The 18506-nt window shown below is 45.3% G+C and overlaps 5 protein-coding genes across 5 annotated transcripts; 4 read left to right on the top strand and 1 right to left on the bottom strand.

Annotated features, from left to right (window-relative positions):
• The first annotated feature begins 2154 nt into the window (after positions 1 to 2154).
• K444DRAFT_611452 (uncharacterized protein) lies at positions 2155 to 3956 on the top strand. Its single transcript, XM_024879942.1, has one exon. The coding sequence runs from the start codon at positions 2565 to 2567 to the stop codon at positions 3765 to 3767; it is 1203 nt and encodes a 400-aa protein (XP_024738084.1). The 5' UTR covers positions 2155 to 2564; the 3' UTR covers positions 3768 to 3956.
• Positions 3957 to 7701: 3745 nt separating this feature from the next.
• On the bottom strand, positions 7702 to 9394 carry K444DRAFT_662338 (uncharacterized protein; the record flags this gene model as incomplete). Its single annotated transcript, XM_024886697.1, has 3 exons — positions 7702 to 8474; positions 8539 to 9024; positions 9158 to 9394. 3 exons carry the CDS (start codon positions 9392 to 9394, stop codon positions 7806 to 7808), a joined length of 1392 nt encoding a protein of 463 aa, XP_024738085.1. The 3' UTR covers positions 7702 to 7805.
• A 1158-nt stretch (positions 9395 to 10552) lies between these two features.
• On the top strand, positions 10553 to 11900 carry K444DRAFT_472900 (ribonuclease M; the record flags this gene model as incomplete). The annotated part of the gene is made up of 5 exons (XM_024872897.1): positions 10553 to 10676; positions 10755 to 11083; positions 11131 to 11557; positions 11624 to 11718; positions 11781 to 11900. Coding segments are annotated over 5 exons (1095 nt in total), but the record flags the coding sequence as incomplete, so codon positions are not given.
• Positions 11901 to 14418: 2518 nt separating this feature from the next.
• On the top strand, positions 14419 to 15678 carry K444DRAFT_719251 (uncharacterized protein; the record flags this gene model as incomplete). Its single annotated transcript, XM_024888451.1, has 1 exon — positions 14419 to 15678. One exon carries the CDS (start codon positions 14419 to 14421, stop codon positions 15676 to 15678), a length of 1260 nt encoding a protein of 419 aa, XP_024738087.1.
• An 827-nt stretch (positions 15679 to 16505) lies between these two features.
• K444DRAFT_628268 (uncharacterized protein) lies at positions 16506 to 17156 on the top strand (the record flags this gene model as incomplete). The annotated part of the gene is made up of 1 exon (XM_024882896.1): positions 16506 to 17156. The coding sequence occupies one exon, from the start codon at positions 16506 to 16508 to the stop codon at positions 17154 to 17156; it is 651 nt and encodes a 216-aa protein (XP_024738088.1).
• Between the last annotated feature and the right edge of the window lie 1350 nt (positions 17157 to 18506).

Genomic DNA, 18506 nt, shown 5'->3' on the forward strand with positions numbered 1-18506 from the left:
TTCTTCTCGATCTACTGTCGCCGGTGATGCATTGGCAACATAGCGTGCGGATAGGGGGACTTGATAAGCCTGCCTCCTCCTTTCTTCCTTCGGTTTTTCGATTTTTCGATATAGTGTACGCAGATTGGGAACCTTAAGAGGAGCGCGCTTCAGGTAGACCCTGATACTGATTAATTCCTTTTGATCGAACCAACTTCTCTTGAACATACAATCGGGCAGTGTAAGAGACCATTCAAAATTCTCGTCCTCTTCGTTTGTGATCTGATAGTCTAGGAGGGTATTGACTTGGGTTTGTTGAGCGTGGTCGAGTAAAGCCTTGATCTCTTGCCGCACACCGTCTGTCGTTAAATTTGTTTAGTGCGATTAAGATATCTTCTTGCAAGATTAGCTCTTTGGTAATCTCAGATCACTCCCACGTTGACTCCCATTCAGAATTGAGTGGAGCTGGAGGAAACCTTTGGATGAGTACATCTCGTACGTTGTCAAGGCTTTCGTGCAAAAGAGAACATCCATAACCTTTGCAGGGGTGATAACTAGGATGTGAGTCAAATGAAAGCTCCTACTCAAAGGGGGAAGTGGAAATATGTGAGGGGCCTCCAAAACCTTGGAAAAGGAATACCTGGCGCTGATGGCGGCTGTGGTCTCCGTGGAGCTTCATGCGCCGTTACTGGTACGACTCCAGCTTTATACTAACTCTCAACATCTTCATGTGACTTATTTTTCTTAAGATTTAATAATTTAATTATATTAAGAGCTCAATAATAATTCCTTTAAATATTTTATTACTTAGTTAATATTTCTTTTATAAGTTAGAAAAAATAAGAAAAGACTTCCTTATTATTAATTTATAAAAAAAGAGAATTAGAGACTAGTTATATTATATTTAATAAAAAACTAAGTTTTTAATTATATTATTAAAGACGTAATTATTATATTTAATAGTTTATAATAAATATATTATAAATTATAATTCTTTACTAATACTTAATAAAGACATATATTATAATAAGTAATACTTTAGTGAGAATCAAATAATATAACCAAAGCACAAGTGAAAGGAAACTAGAATACTTTTAATGGGCACACGTGACAGAGCACGAGCAAGCGTCAGGCGTCACCGGATGTATCTTAGTTATTTAGGCCTTGTCAATCATTAATAATTTCGTCTTGCACCCCAAAATTGCTCCTAGCGCAATAGAAGGAGAGAGGACGAGAGAGAGGCTGGCCGTATAGAGGCGTGAGAAGGCAGGAGACTCACCGTAATCAGCTGACCTTACAATCAATCACGCTGTAATCAGCTGATTGGCAGGAGAACCCTGTAATTCTAGCTGTTTCGCCGAGTGAAGGCCTATAATCAGGTGCTAATTGAGGCAGTCAGGTGCCAATTAATTATTAAAAAGCCATGTAGGAAGTAACCGGTAAGCGAGCTCCAAAAGGGGGATGGTTTGGGGATTTACAGTAAGAAACTGGCCATTAAGCTATCTATTTGAGGCTGAAGTTGCGGTCGGGAACTAATAGCAGCGTCAGATTGAGCCCAAGAGAGGACTTTAAAGTTCCTGGTCGAGCAGGTGAACCTTGACTTGCGCTAGCTAAGGTCGCTGGTTACCACGCTACGATCTTGAGAACCCTGAAGCAGTTCAAGGAAGATCAAAGGTCTAAATCGGACATCATTACAACCTAATTAGGCTGTAAGATTATGGGGTGTTATTGGGCAGTGACTTGGCGGTAACGTATACAGTAACTGCTATATTACCGATTACAGCAATACTTTAGCATAGGACCCTATACGGAGTCCGAAGGCAGGATAGCTTCGAAAACTGCCCATTTCGCCAAGCGAGCGCTTCGAAAATCGTCTCGTCGTGCTAAAAAAAAAATCGCAACACACCACCTAGAGATTTCTGACAGTTGCAAAATGGACGGTTTTCAAAGCCGCCCGCCTTATTCAGCGTGGGAAGGACCAACCTTGGGACAGGGACAGCATCTGCCCTGGGGCTGAGTGCATGCATAAGACCCCCCATTTGTCCACAGCATGCACGCATTGCTCAACATGGCTGACCCCTGCGTCCGGAATCAGCCTCGATGCCATTTTCTGTCCGAACCTTCCGAGCTTCTTTCGCTATCGAACGTTGATCAGGTCAAACCTGAGACAACATACTCATACGTCGTGTTCCTTCCATCCACGGACGTCCGAACTATCTTTCAATCCTTTGAGGGAAGCAACATGTGGAGTCTCCCGTCCGGCACACGTTCTGTACGTCTTCTCGCTCTCTACACAGCGAATGTATTAAGGTTGCACAGGAGTCCAGGGCTGGTGGGAGATCTTTACCTCGATGACACCACTACAAGCCTCATTCTTTTCCTCAATAATCCTTCCTGCAGCCTCGATATCCGTTTTTATTCATATCGTCCGTCGTTTGGCATGTACTGTCGTTTCAGTCTACCGCATTGAAGGCTCGAGTGTCTCTTCCCCATCGGAACTTTCTCCTGATGATCTTCCGGATCTACAACACTTTCAGCAAGGCCGTCTATATTTCTAGCACTGAACCCTGGCTCCCGTTATCGAAATGCATCCACGGGCTTCTTCCTACCACCAGAACCCGAAATTGAGGGCATCTTGCGATACGTGTTTTCTTGCGAAAGTCAGATGCAGCAAAGCTCGCCCACTGTGTTCTCGATGCCTAGTGTTTGGGTCAGATTGCAAGTACAGCCCATCTTCTCGAGCGGGCAAACCAAAGTCAGACGGCAACGGGAGTCGGCCTAGCAGATCACAAGACTCATCGATATCGGAAGACTCCCCCAGTGTTAATTATCAATTACCGTTGATGAACATTGATACCGAGGACCCAACAACTTATTTCCTAGGAACAGACTGGTCGACAACACCAACAACTGAAGTAGACGGAACAGCGAATAGGTGTTTGATACCACCGCCGGTCATGCTAATAACCGGAGACCAGAGTGGATCTGAAGCAAGCAGTTCGCAGGGTAATGCGGATCTACAAGACCCAGTTATATATTGGACGAATATACCGCCGACAGACATCACTTCGCCCTACATTGATAACCTTCTCCAACTACAACCAGAGTCCATGGCCGACGATTCGGACCCATCCTCTGTAGCGCCCTGGTTTGATCAGACAGACTCCATCCATTTTTCGAACTCTGGTTCTTCCGCTCCTCAACTCAGTCCATTGATTGACCTCTTCCTGGATGAGTGTTTGGCCAGGACCGCGACTTGTAACTGCTTCAATACCTGTCTCCAAGCACTCCAGAAACTGTGCAACTTCAGCTCTGTACCCCCAGCTTCGTCTTTCGATATTGTTTTGGACATCAACCAGAAAGCTATGGAGACATGTTCAACGACACTTAACTGTCCAATATGCAACTCCCAAACCGACTCCAGCCTAAGGACCATGCTCTTAGGGACCATCCTTCAGAGAATCATTTTGATCTACCAAGACACGTCGAAGAATTACTTTCGACCCATGTCTGGATCAGGCAATCAACTTCAGCCAATGCCGCTGACCTTTGGTATCTACCGAGTCGCCAGCGAAGATATCAGATGGTTGCAGTTGGTGATTGTTCTACGGGACCTGAAGAAGTTCAAGGGTTTGCTCACAAAGTTTCAGGAGACATTGATGGAGAGTGAGTCAAGAAAGGGTGTTGAAATGCACAGTGCTGTTACACATCACTTGTATCAGAGTTTGCATCTCACGTGCGAGACACTGAAAGAGCACAAGAACGTCGCGTGGGGGCAAATTGGTTGAACTTATGAATACTTCTAAGTTGAGTGTTTGTTAATTCTTCAAGTATTTCTATGCGCTCTGTTGAACATCACGAGGCCTTGTTAGATTACTTTCTCCTTTTCATTAGGAATGGTGGGACTCGCTGATATTGACGCAAAATATACGGGGTGTTGGGCTACAGGCGTTCTAGAATAATGATAATGACCTGGGTACCTTCCTTCTCGAATCCTTATCGCATGCTTCCGTCTTTAGAGCATCCTAGAAGCCCCATGACTCCCGAAAGACTTCTGCCAGCACACTTTGAGGCACTGCCCAATATCAGCACATGTTATTACTTTCCCAAAAATAGATTTGCGATCATGGGTGACCCAGACGGCACAGCATTTGGAATTGCAAGACGGAATGCGTGTATTAACTTCACCACCGCTCGCTATTTGATACCTGACCGAGCTCACTGGGTGTCTCCGGCCAAAAGCTCGGCACATGCAGCGAAAAGCTCAGCTGCATGGGGCAATTACTCGCTATTGGGGCAATCACGATCACGGGCGTTATCGACGATCCTTTAGGAATGTGTGATTTGTCCGGTGGCGATCCTTCCCGAAATGCAACCCGTCGGCTTCCCGACATTGGTCGCAGCATTTTGGCTAACCCGACCGAAGCTGAGCCCCGAATGTGGCGATAAAGAAAGAAGCAATTTCAATGCACAGTACTCGCGAAGATTGCGGCATAAAGTGACGGAATTACAGGGCATTTGTACGCTGGTTCACTTTCAGGCAACTTTCTACCATACTCACCCACTAAAGCCCCCTATATTTCCAGGCTGCTCCCTTATACCTTTGTATATTTTATTAGTAATCTACATGACTTAAGTGAAACCGCATCTAGTAGTTCCCCTTCAATTGCACGTTCTACTAATAGATGGCAAGTTCTTGTTTTTGATTCCTTACTAGCTCGTACGTTTTTCAGGCTAAAGAGAGGAGAGTTGGACACGCCTCAGGCTGCAATATATACAAAAGTGGTCCCACCGATAGTGCTTCGTAAGTGGGATAATGTCCAAGAAAGGAGGACCCCGGCCACTCTATCTCTTATATATACTCCATATTACTATCCGTAATAACCCTGAGTCTTGCATACCTCAGTTACTACTCGTAAATATAGAGGTTTATTTGGGCATATTCCTCTAATTCAAAGAATTAGAACTGCCTTCCTTTCGAGAGATACTTGCCGGCTTAAGGGCATAAGCTACAGCGTAATTTGACACTTTCTAAAACAAGAAGATCTTTGTAAAGGGATATATTATATAGATATATAAGGCAATACGGTATGTCCGTAAGATTCTAATCTATTCTAAGAGATGTACCGACCACTACTATTCGGTATTGCCAAGGCTAGCAGGCCATCTTAGCTGAAAAGAGAGGACTCCGGTAAGAGATCGAGAGGTATTATCGAGGGAGCGCCCGGTGTGCGAGCGGGTGTATCGAAGGATATCGAGATCAGGTCGTGTCACAGTCGATTCGGGACGATGCAGTCGAATTGCACCGTTCAAAGAGCGTCGTTTTTTTGACTCAATCTTAGCCCTATAGCTTACCTCAGAAAGCTATAGGTTTCCAGTCTGCACCACGAGGAGGTGTTGAGTCGTCGCAGACCACGTTCTATTAATAGATGTTCCTCCCACCCTAAAGTCATCACCAGCTCATAATAAGCGAAACCCCCTTTTACACCAAAACTCGTATGGAACACTTTCGCAACTAGCCCTCGATTCCGAAGAAAACCATCCTATTCTATTAAGCAAACGCGAATACTACTTACTAAGAGACTATCTTCTTTATATCGTAGCCCTGTTTTATTTACACTTATATAAACGACTGTCCAATATCTCCGCACAATGCAACTTCACCCCATTTAATTTCTCGGTCTGGCGCTATGTATTTCATATTCCGTAGTTGCTGCAGATTGCACTTCCTCTGTCTCGAATGAATCCTCCCAGGCTGGCGATGGATTCAGTCTTCTCGGCGATTTCCAAAAACAATAACATTGGCGGGTTTTCTGACCATTTCGAACTGGACGGAACACTAATGGTTAGGGTGCTTATGAGCCTGCGGACCAAGTCTGTGTTTTTAGGGCATTTCGCTAAGAAACGACCCCCATAACTATTTTGGATACTTTTCTTTTATATTCAAAATTAATTATTAAGCCTTTCTAAATTCATTCTAGCTTCCTTTATCATATGCTCTTAAATTATGTAATGCACGTAAAGATCGCAGAGTAGGGAGTTGCATTGAATAGTAAAAGAGTTAATTGAACTAGCTAGAAAAGAGCTTGAGTGAAGTGTGAAGCTTCAGGAAGTAAGTGCACAGGTCCTGACTAAGCAAAGCGATCGCGCTAGCCCCAAAGCAGTGATTTTTACTGTAATATTGTGTAAATTTCCAATCTATAGTTATTAAGAAATTGTAAAGTGAATATGGCAACTTTGGTTTTGGGATACCTGAAAATATTGCTAAAAACACGGACTTTGGTCCGTAGGCTCGTTATAGGCAGGCATTCTTGTATATAGTACTATTGTGGTGGGGATTTTACCCCTATTAGTCACGTGGCGCGGTCATGTGACCTCCGGACGTCCGCAGTCCGCAACCCGCTTATATATTACCCCTCTTTCCTTCTTAGTTCTTAAAAACCAACCTTCACTCCCTAATTCCAGTTCTCGTACGCTGTGATCCCACGCTATGGAAGCCCATTCTACTCTATATATTACTACTTGTTTTATATCCCCATTACACTATGGGGGAGCACTCTATAGCTAGGGTTTAGGGAGGACTGTTGCATATTAGTTATAAATACTTCTAGTATATAACTCTCCTTTAAAAATATAAAAAGAATATTAATACTTATATATATTATATTAGTATACTTCTATTAATTCCTATATACCCACCTGTTCTGCTTATATAGAATTCCCAAAACAGGGGTCTCTGCCCAAAGTAGTAATTTTTAATCTGAACTCTCTTTAAGATATATATAAATAAGTACCTGTTTAGGGCAGGTTCTAGAAAAGTACTTATATAATTAAGAATTTCATCCTCTTTTAGCCCCCTTTTCCCGTGCTTAGCAAGCTAATTTTTCTAATTTTATTATAATATAAGGCTTTTTTATTTCTAATTTTATTTAGTTATTCTTTAGCCCCCGGTATATATATAAAAGGCAGGTAAGAAACACATCCCTCCCTTACCCGTTATAATTGCTTAAGAAGCATATTATTTAGGCAAGAGCATGTAAATGCGCTCCGTATGTAAATAAATACACTTTATATATAAATTCGCTCCGTATACAAATATTCTCTAAATATAAATGCGCTTCGCACGTGAATGCGCTTTGTATATAGACAACAGCATAAAGTGACGGGAATACAGGGCGTACGGACAGGTTCAGGACTGCGAAGGCACTAATACCTGTGATTGAAAGGCTTATACCCGCTATAAAGCCCTATAACTCTAGGACTTACCCCCCTAATTTAAGGCTGTGAGACACTTACAAGGGGTACCCCACCTTTCAAGATCGGCCCCCTGTGTTTACAGGGGCAAATTCGCTAAATAGCCCTATAAAAGCTTCCCCTATAACGCCCGAGCGCTATAGTTGCCCCGCCAGCAACGCTATAACCTTTGAAGATTTTCCACAATCTTGCCAATTGCTTACGGTACGCTTTTAGGGCAGAGGCCTGGAGATATAGGTGGCTTTAGTGGTTAATTGTGGTAGAAATTGCGTTTATAGTACCCTGAGAGCCCTGAACTTGCGCGCATGTCCTGTATTCCCGTCACTTTATGCCGTTGTCTTCGTACGCAGTCACGCGCCTTTGGCGCGCGACTGCGTGCCCCTAGCCTATTAAGGTCCCAGTATTAGTAGAGATAAGCTTTAGAACTCCCGGAATTAGTATAATGGCTAGTTGCTTTATAGAAGAATGCACGGCTGTCTTTAGATTAAGGACACTACAATGTCGTATTGAATTAACAAGCCGCCCAGGCAACTACGGGGGGAGGTTTGGTATGGGTCGTGCCGCGTCCATACTCAAGTCATCGCATTTTCATCGGAGTTCCATTCCTCCTCCCATCCATCCCCAGCAAGTGCCACCCCGCTTCCACTTAACTCTTTCCTCACGTCCACAAGCAACCTCTTCATGACGCCTCTAATCTCAATCTTCTGCAAACCATCCCAGCCCTGTTCCAACAAGGGGAGCAAAAAATGTTGAACGTTATCCGGAAATACATTTGCCGCTGTAAGCCCAGAGATATGGACTGGACTGCCATCAGGAGCAGCAGCCACTGCTACATGACAGCGAGGACATGTATCTCCCTTATGTCGCAGGTGTGCAGACATCGGTTGAGGAAGCGGCCGGCCATTCATGCCTACGAGATTAAAGATGAAAGAGCGGGGACGGATGGTGAGCAGGAAGGTAGCGAGTGAAGTGTAGAAGTCTCGAACTTCGGAGTTGGTGTCAAGGTGCTGGATTGTGACGGAGAGGGTGTGTAGGCCTTTGCATCGCAGTAGGAAACATGGGTGCAGTATGTCGGGATATTTCTTAGGCTTTTGTTTTGTTGAGCTGCTGCTTGAGGAAGTGGCATTCCGTGTGAGACCTGAGAAATCTGGGCGTGTGACAGCGTAGGGTCCCAGTTTTAAAATTGAAAGGGGCATGTTGTTTGCGCCGGAGAGAATAGCAGATGCATTTGGGGTACTGCCCTAAATTCCAAATATCAATCTCGTAACCAAGGCAATTTTGGGTAAGAAATGTGACTAAACTTACCAAATTGACCTTTTGGACTGCAGGAAAGAGACCCTCGCCCTCTGGTACTACTATTATCCCACCAATTCTATTCGCCCATTCAATATCCAGGTTAACTACTTGAGTCAAACACTCAAACAGTTTTCCAACAGTCTCAGAACTCCTCCAGACTACTCTGTTGGCTTGCGAGGGGGGAGCTGTCCAATACCTACGATCATAGCATGCCATAGACCAGATCTGTTCACGTTCGACTCCTAGAGTCCACTTCAAAGAGCGGACATACTGACCATACCCTGGATTGAGCAAGATTTGATGCGTAAACATGTACTGTCTTTCGTATGTTCTGCGACGATCCCTGAAGGAGACGGTGTTGTCATCGGGAGGGGCATGGGCGCTAAGGTCAATAGTGTGATAGAGTACTGATATAACCTGAGCGTGAAGCGCTGGGGATGTCTGGCAGATTGACAAGAGAGTTTGTTTGGGGATGAAGGAGGATATGAGGAACCACTGCACAAAGGAATCAGCGTTACTTCGTTAAGAAACTCCACCGAGCAAAACTCTCACAGTTTTTCTGTAAAAATTTTCAATTTCTCCGGTAAGATATCTCCATGAGAAGGAACACACTCAGGAATGTACATACAATATCAGGACCTAGAGACTTGAGGGATATCTCTGGAGTCGGCCCTGTTGGCTGTTCCCAAGAATATCTTTCCCGAACCTCACTCGGGTTCTCTCGGATAAAGCGATGGTCTTTCGATCTCGCCGTGACTTTCGGTCTTTTCGCGAATTGCCTTGTTGACGAGGAATTGCCTGACGTTATCGCATTTCTGCGCCATTCTGGGACATTGGTGGGAGCCGGCTCTCGTGAGTCCGACATGTAGTTCCCTCAACTCTTCCATTCTCAATTCGAGAAACATCTCGATTTATATGAATCGGTAATCGTGGGCTTCGCATGCGGAGGCGAGGCTTAGCTTTGGCAACATCGATCCAGTCATCTCATTGACTCATCAATTATGACTGAAAGAAGCGGTGGGACCACGAGCCACGAGATGACTCTAAAATTTATTCCGCGGTTTGCTAGTGGCCAGGTTAGCGAGTAACTTCGGCACTATCCGAGATCCAGAATGCAATATTTGTGAAGATATACTTCTTCTCAACTGTACTGAACTTAATTCAAAAAGCTACAGTTAAAGATACCTCTGAATACCCGCTCTTTCCGAGTGCAAGAAGTGTTTCTTGCGGCTCGGCTCTTGCGCACGGTGTGCTCCAGAATCACGTGTTAGGCGTGTCCAGGCTAAGCGATGCTATTGGCAGATTTCGCAGGGGCTGCCAAGCACCTGCTTACTGTACTCCCATCGAGCCCCCCTATTTAGCGGCCCTCGCCTATAATGCGCTTGAGCCCACCTTCCCCTTTCGCTGAGGAATTCTTGCCGTGGAAGCTTGGCAAGAGCTGTGATCGAATTACCGCCAATGGTAGTACCCCATGCACACATCGAGCCTTCATTGGCGCGCCATTGAGATTGTTCCTGCAGCAATTCTCTACTGGCCGCTCAAAAAGTATGGGCCGGGACCAAGGGGTGGGATATAAAGTATTTCCATACGTCGTTGTTGTAGATCATCCAGCCTGTTCAAGTCTCCTGCTCGCGCTCTCAATATGTTGTCCCGTTATTATTTCCTCTTTTTGCCTCTGCTTTTACTTGCATTTGAGGTGGCAGCCAGTTGTAATTCAGACAACTGCCTTCGAGCTCTGCGCGCATCCGACGGCCTCGAAGCAGCGGTGTCCTTTTGTGGGACCTTCACATCCGGCCCCGTAACAGCAGCCAGCGCAATCCCATTATTTGCTGTTGCAGCTTGCACAGGCAATGTTGCAAGTCGAGTGAGCAGTGCGTGTAGCTGTATTGCAACCGCGACGTCCTCACTTTCAAATATACTGGTAACTTCGATTGTTTCCTCTAGTGATTCGTCCAGCACTTCAGTTTCCATCACAAGCACATCTAGCGCTCCGACCAGCACACCAACATTTCCCACTGGACCGAAAACCTGTTTGAATCCAAGCCTGAGCTGTCATAATACGACCGTGTTGGAAGACCTGTGCTGTTTTAATGCGCCAGGTGGACAGCTCCTGTTGACACAGTTCTGGGATACTGCTCCTAGTACTGGTATGTGAAATCTTCAAAATTTCAAAATTTTCTCACATATTTGAAAGAAGAGGATCTCGGGCTAATGCCAACTTCAAGGACCAAATAACTCCTGGACCATCCACGGTCTCTGGCCAGATCACTGCGATGGCACTTATGATGCCAACTGTGATGCTTCACGTGAATACACTAACATCACGGCAATTCTCCAGTCATACGGCAAAGCGAATCTGCTGACGTACATGAACATTTATTGGAAAGACTACCAGGGAAGTGACGAGAGTTTCTGGGAACACGAGTGGGACAAGCACGGAACTTGTATCAGCACATTGAATCCCAGTTGCTACAACGGCTATACTGGCCAAGAAGAAGTAGTTGATTTTTTCGAGATCGCAGTCTCTCTTTTCAAGGGATTAGATAGTTATGCGGTACGTCGAGATCTTTCCACACATTTTCAGTAGTTGACATACTTCAGACGCTCGCAAATGCGGGAATTGTCCCCTCGACCACAGTTACCTACACCTTTGCCCAGATCCAGGACGCATTAACGGCTGCGCACGGCTTCCCCGCCACGATCTCGTGCAGCGGCGGCCAACTCGATGAGATCTGGTATCACTATAACGTGCTCGGCAGCGTGCAAACCGGGGAATTTGTCCCGACTTCCCCAGATGGGAGCATGTCAAACTGCGCAGCCACAGGTATCAGCTATGTGCCGAAATACTTGCCCGCTCCCACATCCACGTCCACCAGCAGCGGAGCTACGTCGACCTCGACAGGAACGCCTTATCTAGGAAAGGGGTTTTTGCAAGCATATACTGGTGGCGCCAATAAAGGGTGTCTGATTAGCGCTGGCACATGGTACACGACTGGAACATGTGCGACATACACAGCAGCAACTTCCGGTATGTCTCTGTTTACCCGGTTCCTCCTTACTAATCACCGAGTAAACCCGAACTGAATATGTGCAGGATCAGGATTCACGCTCACAAGTAGCAAAGGGCCATGTGACATCATCGCAGGTGCATTCTCATGTGCAGCAGGAAACACAGCAGGTATCTTCTCAGTAAGCATTATCTTCAAGATTTCTGATCACGTTTTGAAAATGTGGAAACTGATATCCAGCAGAGTATTGATGGCTCATTGGCGTACGGTGCAAGCAACACCTTCTATGCTGCGGCTATACCAGCCGGGTCAGTTCAACAGAAGGTGTTTATTGCCACTGATGCAACTGATACAGTGGAAGTGGACTTTGTTTGGCAGAGTGTTTAATTGAAGTTTCACTTAATGAGACGCTAATAATAACACTCCTTCCTTTCCACCTAACCACCACATTTTTGTTACTTCTTTTAGTGCCATTTCCCATGCGCTGCACACTGCGCATAAATCAGATCTCTTCCAAGGTACGCGGTTACTCAACGTGTGCTCAGGCTACTCATCCTCGACTCATGTTGAAGTGACCGCGATACGAGTCTCTAGACTAGAACTGAACAAACTAGAGAGGGAATTAACATAGAATATATGGGTATTCAGGGGCTGCAGGAATAAAACAGTCTCTTTGGTGGCAGAGGTAGTATAGGTTAAGCGAGCCCCTTGCGTAGGTTCGGCTACCGATGCCGAATAGAGGCAGAATAACAATGGGCATTGTTCAAGATATCCCTTGTCCGAATTTCCTTGTCTTTCTTATATCCCTTGTAAAAAAAAACTTGTTGCAGGCTACCCCATATACGAGCGAGCAAAGAGTTATGCATACCTTTGTTCCTCCATTCACTTATTGTTCTATATTGCTGAGATACTCCTCTCTACCTCGAAACTCGAAAATGAGACATTGAATCTTTGATGCGAGAACAGGGTAAATTGGTGAAATATAGGTTGGGGTTCTTTGCAGGGGAAATGAAGGCAGTAAATGACTTCCTTGAAATGCACATACACGAATTTCAGCATGGAAACTCTGTTAACCGCCGACAGCTTTATGGGATATGAAAATTATTCTCCATTGGAGCTGACCGAAGCTTTAGAGATGGACCAAGGCTTTACGCTCCCCCCAGTATACTCCGAAGCAACATACCTTTTAGATGTTATGTCTCAAAGCAACCAAGACACAGGAGGATATAGCGGTATGGATAGATTGCCCGCCACGGAACCTATTACGGACATAATCCAAGACACATATCCGGATGAAAACATGAGTGGCTTCCCCTTGAGTGAGATTGAATCTCATCCGCAACTCGACACTTCTCTGGAACGAGGAGCTGGGGCAGAAACTGAAGGAGCAGATACCAGAAGGGAAACGCAGGGAGCAGAAGAGCGGCGACCAGAATTATATTCATTCCCGTCTTAGAATGGCCCTAAACGGAGGCTGTTCGATCCCATTGAAATTATGGATCCAGAAAGTTGGGACCATTATCTTTCCGCTGTGGAAGCTGAACGGTATGCAGAACAAGAAGCCCGGGAGCGACCATTTCCTTGTCCACAATGTGGAAAGAGGTACAAGACCAAGAAATATCTCGCTGAACACATTCGAGGCGTCCACGTGCGGGAAATGAGATTCACCTGCGGAATTTGCGGAAAGGGTTTCTTCTGGCATGCTGATTTCAAAATCCATAAGCAGCGCAAGATGCCTTGCAAGCCCGCAAAATCCCCCTTCGCTCCTCTACCAACTGCTATCCCTTCTGCTTGTCATCTGAGTAACCAAGAAGAAGTTCAAGAACACCTCGAGCACCAAAACGATGAGCGGCCATTCCGGTGCCCGAACCCAAAGTGTGGGAAGTCTTACAAGACGAAGGGGGCACTCAGTGAACACTTTCGCGGGGTTCACCAACATGAGATCAGATGGAATTGCGCAAGATGTGGCAGAGGCTTCTTTTTTCACAGTGCTTACTATTCTCATCAAAACCTCAAGACTCCTTGTGCTCCAAAAGAGGTTACTTGAGTACTAACGAACTTAGGTCCCGGCCAGTATCGTACCTCCTTCCTTTCGTGGGCTGCAGGAACCAGAGAATAAACCAAGCTTTGTTAAGAATACTTTCCATTTCCCAAATAAACTTTGTGCTAGATTGTGAACTTTAACCTCAAAGCCGTGATTCGCCTGACAAACAACTATGATTTTACTCTATATTGATAAAATCTACTCTTCACCTGCGCGCGACTAAACAAGTGAGTAAAAGCAAAGCCTTGATGTTCCGCACAGCTCCAATAGCGGTCGATGCCTCTAAATATTAGCAAACATCGCTATGGGGGTATATCAGGTAAGTGAAGGAGATGTGGTCATATGTAATGATCCTTTTTGTGGAGGAAGTGGAAGAGAGCAGTGTCACGTGGAGGTCCCTCGGTGCTCTAGAACACCCCTCTCTGAAGTGGTATATTGAAATGCTGCCCGCAAGCTTTAAGCTTGCTCACCGGTACTTTTATTTGCAGGTACAGTGGCTTTGCTGAAGGAGTGTTTTGTTGGAATTGTCTGTAATAAAGCCATTTGTTATGGTCCTTGGAGAGAGAGTGTGGTTTTGGAGCCTGGGCGAGACACAATCGCACAAAGCCTTTTATACATGCCTTTATTATTCTTGGCTATGTTCCAAGACATCTGGTATATTTCTCAGATTTCAATTACCAATTGTTCAGTGGGCAGCGTTGACTGTTTCCAAACGAGGACACCAGGCGAACAGAACCTGCTTGGGAAACATAAAAGCTAAGGTTTATCCTATCCGCTAAGTAAATTAACGGCTGTCCAGATTTTTACAAAACTTCCATGAGCATCCACAGAATCAATATGGAAAATCCACACAACCTAGACCGAGCTAAGATGTCTGCTACTATCAACATCAACAGAATCAGTATTTACAGTCTACTCAACGTGGACCAGTCTATGATATCCGACGCCTCGAACGTCAACAGAATCATGGCCGCTCTACCCAACGCTGGCCAATTTATGATATCTGATCTTCCAATAGACTTAAAAAAAGATTCCGGAATGGACAAGGAGAGCATGACTTCCCCGACAACCAAGCAAGCTCTGATTCCGCCACAGTTCGCTGCCTCTGCCGGCAAAAGGGGCATTAAAGCCAAGAAACATCGCTGTCCGGAGTGTGTGAACCGCTTCACCACCAAAGATGTTCTAAATGTGCATATTCGCAGCGTCCATAGACGCAAAAGGAACCACATATGCGGGAAGTGTGGTTATGCCTTCTTCGCCAAATCAGAACTCAAGAGACATCTACGACGGAAGACCCCCTGCCAGCCAGCTATATCCAAATCTGGCGAGATCACCGATGATACCTCAACGACGATGGAGATATCCAATTTCAGAATGGAAATGAACCTCGAATCCCTTGGGGATCTGGATATGGGCGGGGAGGAAACAGCACCCTTGCCTCCTCTGCCATTACCAGGGAAATACAATTTCGAAACGAGCCAGGAATACATCGACCTGGAAACCCCAATGCCGATTGTAGCAGGCTCTGGAAAAGGTCCAAGTATGTTTCTCAATGACATTGACAGTGACGACCAGGCACCGCCATCTCCCTACCAGTCTGCACTGGAAAATGTCCAAACTCAAACGCAGATTCAGTCTCAAGCGCACCTCAACCTCCAATTAGTATTTGAGGGCTGGCTAGAAGAAGAAAGTCAAGTGCCGCCTTCGAGCCCCCGGGAAATTATGGATAGGTTATTCCAAGTGGGCTTCAAGCAGCTGGATCTTGACGACTTAGAGGGAGCCGAAAACGAATCGGAAACGGAAGTCGGACGAGAAGGTGAAGAAACCTCCCAAGTTTATCCCGAACCCAGAGTCATCAAAGGAAAATTTGAGTGTCATGTGTGTAAGCGGGCTTTCTCTTACCGCGGAAACTTACATCAACACCTCAATGGTGGGCATACTCCTCATCATTGTGCAGTGGAAGGTTGTATTGAGGCGTTCAGGTTGGAGTCAGAACTCAGGGCCCATATAATGGAAATACACTACGGTATGGAGAACACATATGCCTGGAGTGTAAGCGTTCATTCTTCGTCGAACTCAATTGCGGCAGACACATGAAAAAGGACCACGGTAAGATCTCAGATTTCATCGTCGCCACGAAAATTAGAAGCTTGTAACAAATTACTTTTGACGCACTTATTAGAGGCTGTCGAAAAATCTAGTCTGCCAAAGACGAGAACTATGCCTCAATATCATCCTTGCTTTCCCTTTTTGGGGCTTCCTGCAAATTGCGAACACGGATTGTAGATCAACACAAAATTAATAAATCCAAACTGTATACTCTTTTCCTCATATCACTGCATGAAACTGTCACTAACTGTAAAAGCCAACTATTGCTCATAATTAATATACGAACTTTGAAAAAATGAAAAAATGAAAAAACTGTGCGTCTGTACAATCCTCGGCACTGCCCTGGTAATCCTAAATTTAACGGCAGCCAATTTATGACATCACTACCTTAACTTTTGTTCGATACATTAAAACTAGAGGTCGGCTCTCAATCCTCGTTTCTCGGTGGCAAAAGTAGCGGTCGTCGTTACACCAAAATTAGGGGGTTCACAACAGCCCTTTTGTTCTTGAAAACAATAGATTTGTTTACGAAAGCACTTTCTTTTATTTCTTAGAACAAAGGCTTATCATGGCCTTTATTAGATAGTAGATTGTAATTCTAGCTAAAACAAATACACAAAGAGAAGATTACTTAAATTTAAGTCTCTGGAAGTACTTCCTTTATAGTCTCTCACTTTCACTATTTAAGTGCTTTGAGTAAGAGAACAATACTCAACTATAGGAAATAAAGCAAGGGCTTCCTTCCAAGTGAAACTCAGCAGCTTAGAACCAACCCAACAACTTCCTCTCTCCTAGGAAACTCCCTACTCATCGATATGACTCATAATCCAAGCACCTCTAACCAATTTTTGGGCTTCGATCCTTCGATGGAGCCGAATATAGAATGGTCCATGGACGTCGGCAGCTGGGATTTCACAGATCTCGGATCTCACGAAGAGTTCGTTAATTTTGGGGGAATGGACATGGAAAGCTGGGACACATACATGTCGCAGTCTGCAGAACTTGATTGTTGTGTAAAAACAGGCGGTGAAACCGAGATGGTGAGCTCAGTGAAGACACAGAATGAGCCCATGAGTTTCAATACTCGAAATGAAATCGAAGCCATCCTGAGCCTAGATTGTCATCTCTGCATGCACGCATTCTCATGTGAGAAGGATCGAGATCGGCACTTCAGGAACAGTCACAGAGAAGAGCGGCCATTTCGATGCCCGAAGCCAGATTGTGAGAAGTCTTACAAGTCGAAGGCTCATGTCAATGTCCACGTCCGTAACTCGCACGATCGGGAGAAGCAATACGTCTGCGGTCAATGTAACCGTGGATTTTTCTGGAGATGGGAACGAGATAGGCATGTAAACGTCCAACACCTTAAAATCAAGGAATTCCAATGCGAGGTCTGTGGTGAGACTTTCGGCCATAAATCAAGGCTGAAGTATCATGTGCAGAGTAAAGCTGGTTGCAAAGGCTGATCGTTCTTGTTCCCGCTTTACTGTGGCACCGCTTATTACATAGTCACATTATCAAACTCTATACCTCGATACAAGTTATAATTCTCAGCCATAGAACTTAATACACTGTTTGATTTCCTCCACGTGAAGCTGTTTTCCATACTAAGAATCGCAAACTGTGTGTAAAGGCCATTCAGTATTATTGTCTTTGTCATAGACCCCATACTACCGGTTTATTAGCTATTTACCTGATTTACTTGGACATTAGGCTTTTGCAAGTTTGTTGTTCCTCGAAAACACGATTTGCCTTTGCATTAAAGGGATAATTGTGTGTTTGTATGAGAGGTAATCTCTAGAAAAGCAATACTCGTGCTTATAAAGACCCTTGGGTCAAGGCTCTCTCACTTTCTCCCCAAATCACTAGGAAATGTATCAGCAAATTTACATTTGCTTAAATTGTGCCAAGGTGACGCGATATTGGCCGTGGCCAAGGCATTCGCCTTTGGCGGGGAGAAATGCGGCGGGTGCTAAGACCTTGTTGTAAATTTGCCTCTAGACGTCTATATATATAGTGCCCTTTTCCCTCCAACTCCGACCTTTCTTCCAAAAACAACTTTCCCCACGACAGATCTTTCACAACCAACAACAACCAAGCGTGTCCTCACTTGATCCTAAGCCTCGCAACATTCGCGACCAATACATAGCATCAGACCTCTAGCCAACAACCTTCTTGGCAGGTTCCCTCGATTCAACTCGAGTGCTCTCCCTCCCAACATATGAAACTAACCAATTTGCTTCAGGAATCTACGTCACCTTTCTCCACCAAGTCTTCCACCGCTGAGTGGGATCTTGTATCCGAACCTTCTGTTGCCCTTTCAGTCGTTTCCGTCGAAGGCTTTGGGTTGGTAAACCAGCATCCAGCGCCAGCCGAATGCGAAATATAGTCCGCAGCCGAATGGGATAGTTCATCCGGACAATCCATTGCGCCATTAGTCGTCTCCGACCATGGATTGTTGCTCGTAGGTGAGCATCGACCACAAGCAGAAGCCAATAGCCAGCCTGTGGCTGAGTGGCTTAACACCAACGTTGGCGAGATGGCCGCACCAGAGTCTCAGCTCAAGATATTTTAATGAAAGGATCTATATATTACGCTTCCCCTATATCTGAGTAATACCAGCCCCATCTCCGATACCTATCCCTATTAACCCGTCTCCAATCATCCCTCCGTCCAAGTCGATATACAACCCTGCATTCTCTGAAATCGTCCTACGGACCCTGTGGCTTTTCCTGTACAAAGTGACCGGGGCGCCTGCATCTATTCTGCGGTGGCCAGTACCGCCACAATTCTCGAGTTCGATGGTACGATTGTGG

The sequence above is a fragment of the Hyaloscypha bicolor genome, assembly GCF_002865645.1.
Source record: "Hyaloscypha bicolor E unplaced genomic scaffold K444scaffold_56, whole genome shotgun sequence".
In the NCBI taxonomy this organism is placed as follows: domain Eukaryota; kingdom Fungi; phylum Ascomycota; class Leotiomycetes; order Helotiales; family Hyaloscyphaceae; genus Hyaloscypha; species Hyaloscypha bicolor.